The following is a 14,002-nucleotide window of genomic DNA, read 5'->3' on the forward strand; positions in this document are numbered from 1 at the left end:
GCACTTCTGCAAATATGTTTAATGCACTTAGATTACACAGAGGAAGAGGGAGCAAGAAGGAAACGACATCTAAGTGAGTCACCCAAAAATTCTTACAAAAGTCCCAGGCCGGCTGCAGCCCCCAGGAACCGAGTCACCGTCGACATTGGAAACTAATATAAAATTTTACAAAAGTCTGCTCATTGCAGCATTCAGGTACTTGTACAAAAGGAGGGCTCTTTCTACAGGGCTCCTGACTTATAACAGGGACCCAGGCACCTCACCTGGCACGGAGGACCTGGAAGCCAGAGAGGAGGGACAACTGGATAAAAAAATACAGTCAAGGGAATTCTCTACTGGTCTGCCCCATAGGGGCACCAACCTTCGGGGTTTTTTTCCCTGCTCTCAACTCAATCTCAAAACCCAGTCCCAAGACCCTGTATACATTTTTTTTTTTAATGCTCTAGCCCTTTAGACTCTCCCCAAGGCTTCCTCGTCCCTGCCCTAGGAAGAGAAGGGCAAGAAGAGGCCCCAGCTCCATGGCCAGACCTGAGACCTCGCATGAGCCGCTCTACCCCTCAGAACGACAGCTGGCTCGGCGGTCCTCTCACAGCCCGCACTGGGCCTGAGGAGGCCAAGAGTCTGCCGTGTGTACGTGGCAGGCCCACTGGACGGGGGGCCCCCTTCCTCTCAGAAGCTTGAGCCACAGGGACCTGGAGGGAGGAGGTGGGACTGCGCCAGCCACAAGGAAGTCACGAGGAAGAGGCAGATTTAGGACGGAGACTTCTTACCACCCCAACTCACTATGTCAGGGCTCCTGAAGCACTGCAGGGAGGGAAGGAAGCAGTACATTTAGTGAGTACCCACTGTATGACGAGTGCTATGCTGGGCACGCCACAGGGTCAGCCTCACCTGGTCCTCAGTGAGGGTCCCCTCTCACCAGCCAGGAGCTCAGTGGAGAGACCCCTCTCAGAGAAACCTCTGGAAGGCCTGGTCAGAGATGGTGGACGCTCTGCTCCTCCTCCAGAGCCACTGCACATAGGGAAAGGAGATGGAGGCCTGGCCCCAGGCAGACCTCGGAGGTTCCTGACATCATGAGGCAGGAAGGGGCCACAGGCTTCATGGGCTCACTGTCTCAGAGCTCACCTGCTTCCCGCCCACCTCCCATACTGATGACAAAGCCTAGCTCAGAAAATACCCTCCTCCCCATCAGCCAAACCAGGCAGGCAGAGCCAGGTCCCCAGAAAGAAAGAATGTGTGGAGAGGTGGGCCAGGGTGGCAGGGAAAGGAGACAAGATAATGGCACCTCTCCGGCCATGAAACATTAGATGACAAGAGCTTCAAAGGCAGGGTTGCTGTGGTGGGTGGCAGCCAGAAAATGTCCTTTTGGAAAAGTCCTTGGAGCAGAAGGCACAGCTGCTGCCAACATCAGGGCCAGAGCAGCTTCGTCTTCATGGGTGGAGCCCTGGAGCCTCTCTCCCCCGGTATTCTGGGCTGATCCACCTTGAAGCTCTGAGTTTGGTGGAGTTAACTGGGTAGCCCTGAGGGCGTGTGCAGAGAAGCCGCCAGGGCCTAGTGGAAATCCTGAAGTCCAAATCTTGTTCCCTGGAGAGGCTGGCCACTGCCCTCATGACCCCTGGAGGCAGCTCTTTGCCTGAATCTCTCATCAGAGCGTCCTGCACCCCACTGGCCACCTGTGGCACTGTTGTGGTGCCCGTGTGCGTGGCGGGTGGAGACAGGGCAGTGTGTGGCCCTACGAAGCCCCTGACCGGCCAAAGGACTTTGCTTTGGAAAGACCTGAAGGGAGATCTTGAAATAGCAGTCCCTAGAGTCAGGGGTGAGAGGGCACGAAAGGGGCTTACTGATTCCAGGTCAGAAGTAGGAGACAACCCAAGAGGAACCCCAAACCCATGGGCCAGAGATAGGTCTATTTCTGGAAGGAAGACCAGGAGATGTGCAGTAGTGGGGCAAGGGACTGGGAGAGACCAGGATGCAGGAAAAGAGGCACGGAGGATGGTATGGGGAATGGGATGAAAGACAAGAAACGAATGGACACAGGGAGGATGAGGGCGGCAGAGGGCGGTATTTGCAAAGTCAAAGTGAAGGACATGGTAGAGGCTGATTTTTCCATTTTTAATAAGCCAGAGTCCTGCGGCCTGGAGGCTGCGAGGCCCAGGACAGGAGGAAATGGGACAGGAGTGGGCAGAGAGCTGGAGACCTAGGCCCGGAGTGGCAGGTGGGGATGGTCGGTGAGGTGCTGGGCCTCAGCCCCTCTCAGGCAGGCCTGGTTGGTGGACAAGGGCCGGAAGATGAGGCTGGGGCTACCATGTCTCTGAGACCCTGGCGGTCCTTGAACTTTGTCAGGGGTCTAGTCTGCTGGAGAACCAGAGGCGCCTCCTCCTGGCCCCGGCTGGCTGCCGCGCTGAAGGCTGCACGGGGGCATGGCTCCGCTCTCCCCTGCCCCAGGCTCCACCAGGCCCGGCTGGGAAAAGCCTCTCTGCGAAGCTGGCTCCTCCGGGGCCCCGGGCTGGCAGGCGAACCGAACCCGGCACCTTCTCTGGTGGTGGCTCCCGAGGCCCTCGTCTGAGAGAATGAGAAAGTTCATCTGGGAATAAAGTTGTTTAAAAAACATTATATACACGGCTTCTGGACATCTCTGAAGACCAATAAAATACCATCCGGTTTCGACAAAATAAAATAAGGAGGAAGAAAACCAAACACGGTCGGAGGAACTGTTCCGTGGCCAGAGGACCCGGCCTAGCAAAGGCTTCTCCCAGCAGAGCTGGGCCGTGTGCGCACCGGCCACTCCACTCCCTCCTGCCGGGCTGCGAGGCAGGGGATAGGTGAGAAGGAGGCCCGTCTCCACCTAAGGGCACATCAAAGGTCCAGAGTCACATCTCAAACCACCACCTGTGGCAGCAGCAGGAGGGGAAGGCTTGCATTTGCCCACTCCCAGCCCAGGGGGCTTGGCCGGCGGGGTTGAGGGCCCTGAGCTGCCGCTGAGGCAGGGGCGGTGGCTGCGCAGTCTTCCTCACACGCGTCCTTTTATTTGTGGGAATCGCATTTACGCAGTTGTTACGCTGGAAGTCACCGGGGAGCCGCTGGGCTCTCCCTTGGCCCCTGCAGGGCCCAGCCCAGGCTAGTGCAGCGGACTATCGAACACCACGTCGGGCAGAATGGAGACTTTCAGCTTCTTTTCAGGCCAGCTGTACTCTTTGGGAAGTTTGAACTGTGGAGGGAGCAAGCACAGAACCAGGGTGCACACAGTTAGTACAACTCCCTGCCTTCTTTCCCGGTCGCCTAAAAAGAGCCCAGGGCCCTCATCCACGCCCTGTCCCCCAGGTGCTGGGGGCAAGAGAGGCCCCGGTTGCCTGGCTCCAATCGCAAATGCTATTCCCAGGTGGGTGGCTGGGGTTAAGCTGCTGGAGTTCGGTGACCCCTCTTTTCCCCTTGCCCTGCCAATAATTAACTGGGGTTGGAGGAGGCATGTTTTCTAACTCTTTCTTGACTGTGCTGACCTCCCTCCAGCTCACTTCCTTGGTTCTGCCTCCGGCCACAAGCATGTAAGGAATCTGCTCCCTGAGGCCCTGGGGCTGGGGGATGGGGGGCAGGAGGGAGGGTGCAGATGCTACAGGGAAGTGGCTTGAGGTCTGGAACTCTGTGGTCCTGTCCCTGCCATGGCTTCTCTTGCAGGGACTGGTGCAGAAGGACCTGGAACCCGCCCTCGGTGGCCTTTGCCAAAGGGTCCAAAGGGAAGGAGGCCCTGGCTTGGCCTCAGTGGGAGGAGAAGAGCACGACAAGGGTGGCTGGAGGTGATTTCTTGGGCCTGGTGCATCCCCATCCTGCTCCCCTTTGTTCAAGCCCATCTGTTTCCCAGGGTTACCACCCTGAGCGAGCATGGCGCCAGTGGTGGCCAAGGAGAGCCCAGGCTCTTCCTACCCCAGTCCAGTGATCACTGATTGGCTGACAGTTCTGTGTCTCAGGCTTCTGTTTGGGTGGGGGAAAGAGGCTGATAGATCTTACTTCCTCTGTGTTCAAGGACCTTGCATGTGGTCTGGCACACCGCTGGTACGCCACTAGACGCACACTGACTGGAAAGCAGGGTCTGCCTTTTATGACTCCTACTGTCCCAGGGCTGGGTGAGGAGTCAAGCCAGGCTGGAAAGGAGCGAAGAACAGGGCCCTCAGACTGCCTAGAGCTGAGGCTGGAAGTGGACAGGCCTGATACTTCCTGGCTGGCCCCCTCTCCCTCCCTCCGATGGGGGCCTTGTCCAAGCTGGGACCAAAGCGGAGAGTGGGGCTGGGTGTGGGGACAGCCTCTGGACAGAGAAGCAAAAAAAAAAAAAAAAAAAAAAAAGTCATTTTTAGTGACCTACTTTCCTAAGCTCCCCCTGGCTCCTGTCCCTCCTGCCTGGACTGTCCCCCTCCTACCTCTTCAACACCCAAGTTCAAAGCAGCGGTCTGGCGCAGCACCATCCCAGTGTGACACGGCCTCTCCGGAAGTACTTTTGGGCAGCTGGCTCTGGTCTGACTGAATAGGAGCCAGGCCTCAGGGACCAGTGACTTGTGGGGGTTGACTGGCTGGCGCAGACCGGGTACTTGGTGACTTTGGAATGTAGAAATGAGTTAACTTCTCAAGCCAGATCCCAGAGGACAGAGGTGACCTCAGGCTCTGAGGAGCTGCTGTCCACCTGGAGACCTGGACGGGACAGGCTCACCCTGTGCACTCTCCTCCACCTGGTGGATGTCAGAGGCCACCATGGCCTGGCTGATGTGGCCCTGGGAGCCCTGGCAGCTGTATGCTCCAGGCCTGGCTAAAAGCTGGCTCCTGCGTGGCCTCCCTCTGGCTTGGAAGGCTGGCCCCTGGGAGGTGAAGGAGCTCTCTCCCAAACACACTTCCCGGCAGAAAGGGCAATGGAAGGGTCTGTCTGTCTCTGCCACAGGCAGGGGAGGGCCCAGAAGAGCTCTCCAGAGGCCTGGCTAGGTTGCTAATGTTCCACTAACCTATGGGGCATTGAGGCCAGGAAGGCTCAGATCCCACTGGGGTGCTGCTTAGTAGGAGGCCGGGGGAGGGGAAGGGACTTTCCAGGATGAGGTAAGTCCCTGCAAATGAGGATGCCAGGAACAAGGAAGAAAAACAAAGGGGATTATGGGCTCCATTCCTGTACCCCAGATGAGTAGCCAAGGAAGGCACGAGCCCCCACCTGGCCTGCCAGCTCCTCCGGCTGGAAGAGGCAGACCAAGAGGGGAAAGCTCATGGCTGGAGAAGTGAGGAAGGAGACCGGCTCCTGGGTGGCCTGAGGCGAGAGCAGGAGTCCCTTACGGCCCACCAGAACTCCCCAGTGGAATGTTCTCTGGCAGCAGGCGTGGGCTTTCTGTTCAGAACCTGCCAGGGAACAGCAGGGGCTGGGGAAGAACTACTAGGCCGAAAGCCCTGGCTGCCTCTTCCATGAGGTTCTCAGGAGCCGTTGGTTCAGACAATTTGCCGGTGTCCTTACAACAGCTGGGGTGGGGCAGGGGGTGGTGGGGAGCCAGAAACAGAGCTGTATAACATCTGCAGGGGCTCCTGTCCAGCCCATCCCCACACTTCGGAGACTGACAGACCGAAAGACACACATGGGCTCCTGGAGACTGGAAGCTGCTGTTAGAATGAAACAGGCTTACTTCCTCTGGAGAAGTCAAATCTTCTAAGTCCTCCAACATTTTCTCTACAAACTCTTCAGTCAACAGAATCTGGGAAGAAGGCACAAGACAAGCGTTTATTATTATTTTTTAATATACGGTCTTTTTGCCAACTGCCAAGCCATGGATCTTTCTTCTCGCCACGGAGGAGCTGTGAGCCTGTTCTAGGGACAGAGGAAAGTGCTGGAGGCTTATCCCAGACTGGCGTTCTCCCCGCCCCCCACCCCCACCTGCCTGCAGTACCGCAGGCACCAGGGCAGGGAAGGAAGGGTGTCAGAGGACGATGGGGAAGCCAGGTGGGGATGTCTGGAAAGAGAGTAGTGCTGGTCCCCAGAAGGGATATGGGCATGGGCGCTCTGGGCCTCCTGCATGCAGCAGAGAAGTGGGCGGCTAGGGGAGAGCGATCGCCAGCATCCTCTGTGCCCAGCTGGCTCCCATGTTCCCCCCCCACCCCACTCTTGACTTGGTAGGACAAAAGGTATCTGTTTGGATTTGGAATACAGGCCTTGTCTGGAATCTGGAAATGCCCTGGAAGGTACATCCAAGAATGTCTGAGCTAGAGAATTTGGAGACCGTGCACCACTCTCTCTCATTTTACAGATGGAAAGGGGGCTCTCAAGTCCCGTCTCCATCTGCAGTATCCACAGTGTCTCAAGCCGGAAGCTCCCAAACCCCTGGCCTGCTGACCTCATTCCGCCACTGAGTTTTTCACAACTTCCTTTGAGAAACCACTTCTCCAGGTCACCTCCCAGCTGTCCCATGTCGCTGTTCTAGTCTGATGCCTTCTCACTTCATGCTTTGATGTCCAGGACAGCCTGGCCCCACTATTCAGCCGGCATAACCCCTATACTCACAGGCCTTCCTTAACCTGATGCACCATTTTCCCAACTGGCTCCTCTGCTCGGGCTGGCTCTGCGGAGCCGGGACCAGCTCACACCGGGCCTGCATCACACTGGGCCCAGGCTGAGGATGTCCTTCCTCTTCCCAGTCTGACCCTTTCCTCCACCCCTCTCCTCCCCGTGCTGACCCATGCAGCCTCCTGGCCTCGGCACCAGACCCTTCTCTACGCCCAGGCCGTGGCTCCACCGGCCTCTGCTCTGCTCCTCCAGCAAACTCTGAATGCCCTGGGTGAGGCACAGAGGAAGAAGGACAATGGGGTGAAGGCCATTCACCAGAGTGACTCCTCTGAGGGAAACCCCTCTAGAAGGATGGGGCTCAAGAACTTGGGAAAATACTCCTCAGGCTTCCCCTGGGAGTTGTCCACTCTGGTAAGAGGAGTGTGTGCATGTATGTATCTGGAACACAGTCAGCTTGTGAGATGACGTGAGACGGCACAGAAGAGCAGAAGAGCACAAGCAGGGCCGCTGGGGACCGCACAGGACGGAGGACGCCAAAGGAAGGAAGTCGATGGGGTGGAGGCGGGAGCAAGGAGTGAGAAGCCCATACCAGGCACTGTGCTGAGTGCTCCTGTATCTTATCTCCTTTAGTCTCCTCCCAGATGAGGAAACTGAGGCACAGACAGGTTATGTAATGTGCCCAGGGTCACATGGCTTGGGAATGGCTGAGATAAGACCATATCCCAGACCTATCTAGACTCTAAGCTAGGGCCTGAAGTACAGCTTCCATATCCGGGGTTCTTCCCCTACAGCACTGATGCCTTTATTCACTCTTCCGCTCATCTGCCCACTGATCCATCCAATTCCACAGCATTCCCTAGGCAGAGGCCATCCCCTCTGCTAGGCCCGGCCCTGGGTGGGGCCCCAGGGACCCAGGCATGAAAGCGGTACACCCTCACCCTGGACACACACCCTCTCTTGGTTGACAGGGAGCCAAAGGATGTCTCCTTCTCCAGGCTGCAAGCCTGCAGTCAGCAACAAAATAGCTCTGACCACTGGCCCCCATCTCATCAAAGTTTTTTTCTGTTTGAGGAGCTCAGGCCTCCAGTGAGGACAGAGACAAGATTTAGACAGGCAAAGTCAGTCCAGGGAAATGCCCACCCGAGGTGGCTCCTCCCACCACCATTCTTCCTCCAAGTGCCCCAAGGTGGGACTGGGTGACCCTTCTCCCAGACTCCACTGACTCTTCCCCCATCACACCCCAGTCTTCCACTGCCAGAGCCCTGGCTCCTCCTCTTATCCCAGCCCCCCCCCCCAACAGTCCAGAGTTTCCCTACCAGTTATCGCCAGTCTGCTTGAGTAGTACAAAAGTCACATTCATATTTTTGGCATTTCCGGGGCTTGTTGCCATCTCTGCAAATGCTAGCACAAACACAAGCATACCTAAAACCCAATTATATTACAATGGCTCCAGTCCGGACCAGGCTGCACTGATTTCTAACCCACAAATAATTTGGAGGGAGGGACTTTCTGCCAGGAAGGTAAATAGGCCTGGGACTGTAGTGCTGGGGCTGAGATGGAGGGGAGGACTCGCAGGAACTGCGACCACCCAGTGAGACACCGAAGCACCGTTTTTCAGCAAGGGGCAAGGCAGCCCCACCAACACTGAGCTCAGTCCTAAGCCACTTCCTCTGACAAAGGTCTGGAATAGGTGGTGGAGAGAGGGTGTGTTATGGTGGCTGTTAGCAGAACGGCCACCAGCGCGCACCATCTGTGTGTGACTCGTTTTATACTCAGCTGGGGGAGGGGATGGCAAGACCAGAAAAGGGGACAAACCCTGGTTGCTCCTCAATTTTCACTTTTGGTGATTTGCTGGTTCCTGCTGGAAACCTCACATTATTTTAAAAGAATTAAACAGAGAAAATTATACACAAGATCTGCATGATATTAAGGGTGACATTCCCTGCAAAGAAACACGACAGACTGTCATAGCTCCAGGCGTCTAATTTAATTTCCTTTGGGAGTTAAACCTTAGAAGCTTGGATTGAACAAACAGGCCCTGTTCTTTGTATATTTCAGACCTGGAGCTGAGAATGTTAACAGATCTTATCAACAGGACACTGGAGATAGACAACGGTGACGGAGCAGCTCCTGGGCGCTCTCCGGAGCAACAGACGCGCCGTTGTGATGCAACTGTGGGAAAAGCCGGTGTAGTCTGGGGCTTGAGGCGCTGGAAGCTCACCGGGTCCCCATGGGGCTGCCTGGCTCTGCCACAAATAATAACGGGATGGTTACGATGCCAGTGGTAACGGTGACCCCACCTCCAGCACAGCAGTGCCTCCTCCACACGCCGGGCGCTGGGCTAAGGCCTTGAGCGGTGCCATTTCACTGAGCCCTCACGGCGGTCCCGCAGGGGAGGGAATTCTCACCCTCATTTTGCAGAGGCGCAGGCGTTGAGAGGAGACAAGGCTCCTGGACTTCAGAACGGTGATCTGACCTCATTGTGCTAGAGGACACGCTTTTCCGGTCTGGGGAAAATACCTCAATTCCAGAAGCCTTGTATACTCAGGACTAACCCTCCTCTCTCTTCTGATGGGGGAGGTGAAGGTGACTTTTGGGACCAGGACCAATGGCCTGGAAGACCAGCCATCCCAACCCCAGCCAGCCACACATCTCCTCAAGAGGAACAACCCTGCTCAGCCTAAGAGGGCTGGAACCCTGAGCATCACACACACCCAGCTGCTCAAAAACCAAGTTGGCCAACTGGAAAGGAAGGCAAACCATGCCCAAAGACGGTGTCCAAGTGGGAACAGCGAGGCAAATTTCCAGGCCAGCTTAGTGAATGCATACATAAGGCAACAGCTACTCTAGCCCAGAAAACAGCAATAGAAATAACGGTAATAATACGGACAATGACAATAGCACTCAGTAATGTCTGCACTCACCAAGAGCTGGGCATAAAACACTTACGTTTGTGCACAAACAGCCCACAGCTAACTCCCCTGGGCAGCTTTTGAAACTATGGCGATGCCATTCAGACCTTCTGAATTGGAATACCCCAGCAAGGCCAAGGCATCTGCATTTTTGAGGCACCCCAGGAGATCATGGGGTTGGGAATACTCAGGGTCACACAGGGGAAGGGGTTTTGGGCACAGGCGTAACCAATAGGGGTGAGCTGGTGGCTGCAGCTTCACCACCATCTAATTGGCCAATCTGTGGCCCCCTGCTCCCCACCCCCAACCTCCACTCTTGGTCAGAGAGGGGGTGTGGAATCCAGACCAGCAGCCTTCTCCAAGGTGCTTGCAACAGAAGCATTAGGGACAACCTGGTTGGTTGGTGATGAGGGAGGGCTGTTAACAGTCTCCCAATTCCCCAGGCCCCCGCAAGTTCCAGAAGGAACCCGACAAGTGCTCTTCCGTGGTGCCCGCCCTGCGCAGGCTCTGCTGTGCTGCTGCAGACCTGAGGCCAGTGTCTGTGGTCGGTACTATTTCTGTGTCTGCAAAGAGCGATGACAATGCCCACTCCTTCCCCTCGATATGACAATCCACACTTTGTCCAGGGCCCTGTTTGCTCTTCGTGTTGACACGTTGTTCTTGCTTCCCGACAAGTCTGGCTTTCTTTTTCCTTCTCTTTCCTTCTTTCAGAGGCGGAAATGTGTTGTTTACAGGGTAGGGCCTGCCAAGGAGCTGCTCTGGCGCCCACGATGGCCAAGGAGGAGGCAGGACAAGGATGCAGTCCGGTCTGTGCCCCCCCTCCCCGACTCCAACAGGCTGGATGAAAGCTAGAAAACAACTTGGAGAGCCCCCAGGCTCGGAGGCAGGGGTGTGGGGGCTCACACTCACTTCCTGCTCTCATTGGGTGGTGAGGAGTTGGCTTTGGGGGGCAGGAGCAGGCTCGGCCTCCTCCTGCTCTGGTTGCTGGCTGGTGAGGGCACAGCGGGCCATCAAAGTCTTCTCCCCCAGGGATTTAAACCCTAATTGGGTGTACCCCCGGACAATGAGGTCTCGTGACAGCCCAAGCAAAGGTCTCCGGGGAGAACAGGTTGTGACCAGCTTCCCCAGTGGAAGGAGAACCAGTAGAGGCACTGAAGAGGAACTGCCCAGGGCCTGGGCCAGGGACTGCTAAGTGCCTTCCACACAACATCCAGATGGGTGGATGGGGACAGGAGAAGGCGGGGACTTGTCCAGAGAACGGTGGTGAGTCAGCCACTGGGCTAGGACGAGAGCCCAGCAGTGATTCCCAAACTTGGCTTGGAGTGGTGAGCCCACTCGGAGCTGGGCATCTTCTCCCAAGCCCGAAACCTCCCATCAGGGCTGGTGGGGAATGGCTGGGAAGGGGGCGCCACCTGGGTGAGCTGTCAGACACCACACAGCTGAGAAAGCATTGCAGGGCTTAAAAAAATATTCTCATATTTGGTGATGTGACCCCCACGTGACCTCTGGGGCAGACTTCTTCCACTTCAGATCAACCCTGGCTGGGGACGGATGAACGACTCAGCTCTGGGCCGAGCTCCTGCTCAGAAGACTAACAGCCCAGTGTTGACAGACTCAAGGGAGAGAGGCTTATTAAAGCTACTGGGATGTGGAATGCTGGGGGAAGGTGTATAAGGGAGGGTGCTGGCAGGCCTCCCCCAGGATCTGAGGACCCTCCTGCAAAGCTCTGGAGTTGGCTGACAGGCTTTACAGTCTCCACGAGGACGAAAACAGCAGATGGTGGGGCAGATGGAATCGAGGTGTTGACCTCTGGAAACTGCGAAGCCTATAGAATTGGAGCGGGATTCCTGCCTCTCCAGCTCCTCCAGGAAGCAGGGAGTGTCCACTGAGCTCACCCTGGGGTTGCAGCTGGCCCTGCCTTTCTGTGTGCTGGGGCCTGGGTTTCCCTGGGGCTGGAGAGATGGGGAGGGGAGGAGCAGAACCAGGAGAAGGTGGGTGTGGAGGCCTGTCTGGGGCCACTCCACATGCTCCAGTGAGGTCCCAGATTCCCTCATCTTCTGCCTTTTTCTCTCAGCCTCTCCTTTGTCACTCGTCTCTCATGCGGGGTGTCTTTGCCATGCCTTTTCCCCAGGAGATAACAGGCCCGGGCTGGTAGCCAGAGCAAGGTGCCAAGGCTAGGAGCGAGGGCTTCCAAAGCTGTTGAAGCTGATGTAAGAAAGTCATCCCAGCCCCTCCCCATTCAGCGGGGATCAACAGGGAGCGTTCAGGTAGAAGCCAAAGAAACAGAAGTCTGGAGCTCTTCATGTTCTTGCGCCTGCTGCATTCAGCTCCTTCCTACTCCTCTGTCCCTAACAGGCCTGGTACACAGGGCCCAAGGAAACACCACTGATCCTGGGAGTATAAGCAAGAGATTTCTTCAAGGGTCTGGGGGAGGTCAGGCCCCTCCATGTTGCGCGACTCCCTCCAGAGGGGCCTGGGGCCCTTCTTGGTCCAGTAGAGTGGCCCCTCCTTGGCGACAAGCCTAACCCCAGGCCTCCAAGAGGTCCTGCAGACTCCTGGGAGACAAGCAGCCCCAGAGGGAGCCCTAGAGGCCCACATGTAATTACAAGCCCAGGTTCCCACAAGCTAGGAAGCTGCCTGTGACCACAGTGGCAAGACCCTAAAGGGGAAGGCGGGCTGGCAGTCAGAAGCAAAAAGTGCTGACTGCTTTGGGGGAGGGGAGGAGGGCTGTTGTGGGTGTTGGCTCCGTGGCTGAGGACTGGCTGAGGGCAGAGGCAGAGGGTTTCCCAGGACTCCTTGGAAAGGGCCTGAGAAACACCTCGGTGAGTGAGGGTGCATGCTTGGGGAGCGGGGCCCCAGCCAGCCTTCCTGGGAGCTCCCCTGTGAGCTGGCCCGTGGTGGACAACACTAATGAGCCCATAACACAGGCCTTTGATTAAGCAGCTCTCAGCACAGCAACTTTATTGAAACACGCAGAGGCCGGCGGCTGGTTCCCACCGCTCCGGTTCCCCAGGCAACAGTGCTGGGAGGGGCCCTGCCCAGGGCTTCAGCAGCCTGAGGGGCTGCCCAAGGGTGAGGGGAGTGGGCCTGGAGCACAACGCCAGTGGCCCTGGGATAAGGGGCTGGAGACTGGGGTTGGATTCAGAACTCTGGGGGCATGGAGGGGCAACATGACATCTGCTGAGTCCTCTGGGGGCCAGGGCTCCTGGGCTGCTGAGAATGGACATGTCGACCACCCCCTCCTCAGGGTAGGAAGGTGCTCCAAGGATGGCAAGACTCCAAGGACAGGTTCAGCGGTGAAGATGTAAGATGTAACTTGGGGGGGGGGGGATTTCTTCTTGAGTTTGGGGAGACCCTGGTCCCTACTTTCTCAAGAACATGTACTTGAACCTTCAATACACACAAATGCTATCTGGGGACACTTCTGAGACCTGTAAGCACAGTCACCTACTGGAAACTCTCGACTCTCAGGAGATGCTGGGTTCTCCCGCTGGGTCCCCACCTCCCCCTTCCTTACCAGCTCTGCCCAGCTAGGAGGTAGCCCTCCTCCTCTCCACAGAGGCAGCCTGGCTTTCCTGGGACATAGCTGGGGGTGGTGGGGAGGCCCTTTCCACTTGTGTGGGGCTAGTTTTGAATGTTAGAGCTTCAGAGCTTTTGCTACAGTAACTACCAACACCACATGGACAGAAATCTAATGTTACCAAGTGGGACTTTTAAAATGTATTTATAACTTTATGGTTCAAAGTAATTTTGTTATGAAACAATGTAATAACAACAGTGGAAAAAGGCAAGATAATTTATGGAACACAATATTCCTAAAGCACTAGCTTCCATTTCTACGTCGCTTAGTCTGAGGAGTGTGGTTGGCGTCCTTTGTTTGCTGTTTGCTTTAATTAAGGGTTAGTATTGGGGGGGGGAGAGGCCTGAAGGAGGAGAAATTCAGCTAAAAGCCCTCTCTCTTTCTTTCTTTCTCTCTCTCTCTCTCTCACACACACACACATTACCAGTAAGTATGCTTCACAGACCCCCCAGACTGGGTTAAACCCACAAAACCAACATAATTCCCTTCCCCTCTACTATAGCCATCCCTCCATACACCACAAACAAGGCACAGTCAATTTCTGGATTAGGGTCAGATCCTCTTTCTTGATACTCCTGAGAGAGGTAAGGTAGAGTGTTCTTCCTCTCATACTCCCAACAAACAAAGAAAAAAGGATGTTGTTCCCCTAATACATCTGGGAGTGTGCCAGACCAGCCAAGTACCCGCTAGAGACCTGGGACAGGGTGGGGGCTGGAAGGAGGCCTGTGGCTCTCAGGCCCCAGCACCCCACTTGGCAGTGGCTCTGAAGCTGTGCTCCAGCCAGAAGAGCAAAGGAAGGACAAAGTGTTCTGGACAAGCCAGCAGGTTTCTGTGCCGAAAAGCTGGGTTTCCATTAGGAGGAATAGGACAGCCATTAGATGAAGGGAGTGGGGAGGCTCTGTCTGCTGAGGCCTGCCCATCCCAGCTCCAGGCCAGGTCCACACACCCATTTTCTAGGAATTCTGGTGGGATTTCCACAGAGCCGCTTGAGAG

General features: G+C 56.2%; 1 protein-coding gene and 1 long non-coding RNA gene across 7 annotated transcripts in view; one reads left to right on the plus strand and one right to left on the minus strand.

The window, feature by feature from the left end:
* The window catches only part of SUFU (SUFU negative regulator of hedgehog signaling), a 113,740-nt gene continuing 99,738 nt past the window's right edge, over window positions 1–14,002 (minus strand). For 2 of the 6 annotated variants that reach the window (XM_026493990.4, XM_026493989.4), the window contains exons 11-12: window positions 5,643–5,711; window positions 1–3,208 (exon numbers count right to left, since the gene is read on the minus strand). In XM_026493990.4, the coding sequence (XP_026349775.1) occupies window positions 3,119–3,208; window positions 5,643–5,711 (159 nt within the window). In that variant the 3' untranslated portion in view covers window positions 1–3,118. Of the gene's footprint in view, window positions 3,209–4,410; window positions 5,712–14,002 lie in introns of those variants that run through there. The other 4 variants (XM_048218902.2, XM_048218903.2, XR_003314639.4 and 1 more) reach the window with 3 other exon arrangements.
* On the plus strand, window positions 3,492–8,411 carry LOC130543046 (uncharacterized). The gene is made up of 2 exons (XR_008958067.1): window positions 3,492–3,542; window positions 5,539–8,411. It is a non-coding gene; the product is annotated as an uncharacterized LOC130543046 (long non-coding RNA).

This window comes from Ursus arctos, unplaced genomic scaffold (genome assembly GCF_023065955.2).
Source record: "Ursus arctos isolate Adak ecotype North America unplaced genomic scaffold, UrsArc2.0 scaffold_7, whole genome shotgun sequence".
NCBI classification, from domain to species: domain Eukaryota; kingdom Metazoa; phylum Chordata; class Mammalia; order Carnivora; family Ursidae; genus Ursus; species Ursus arctos.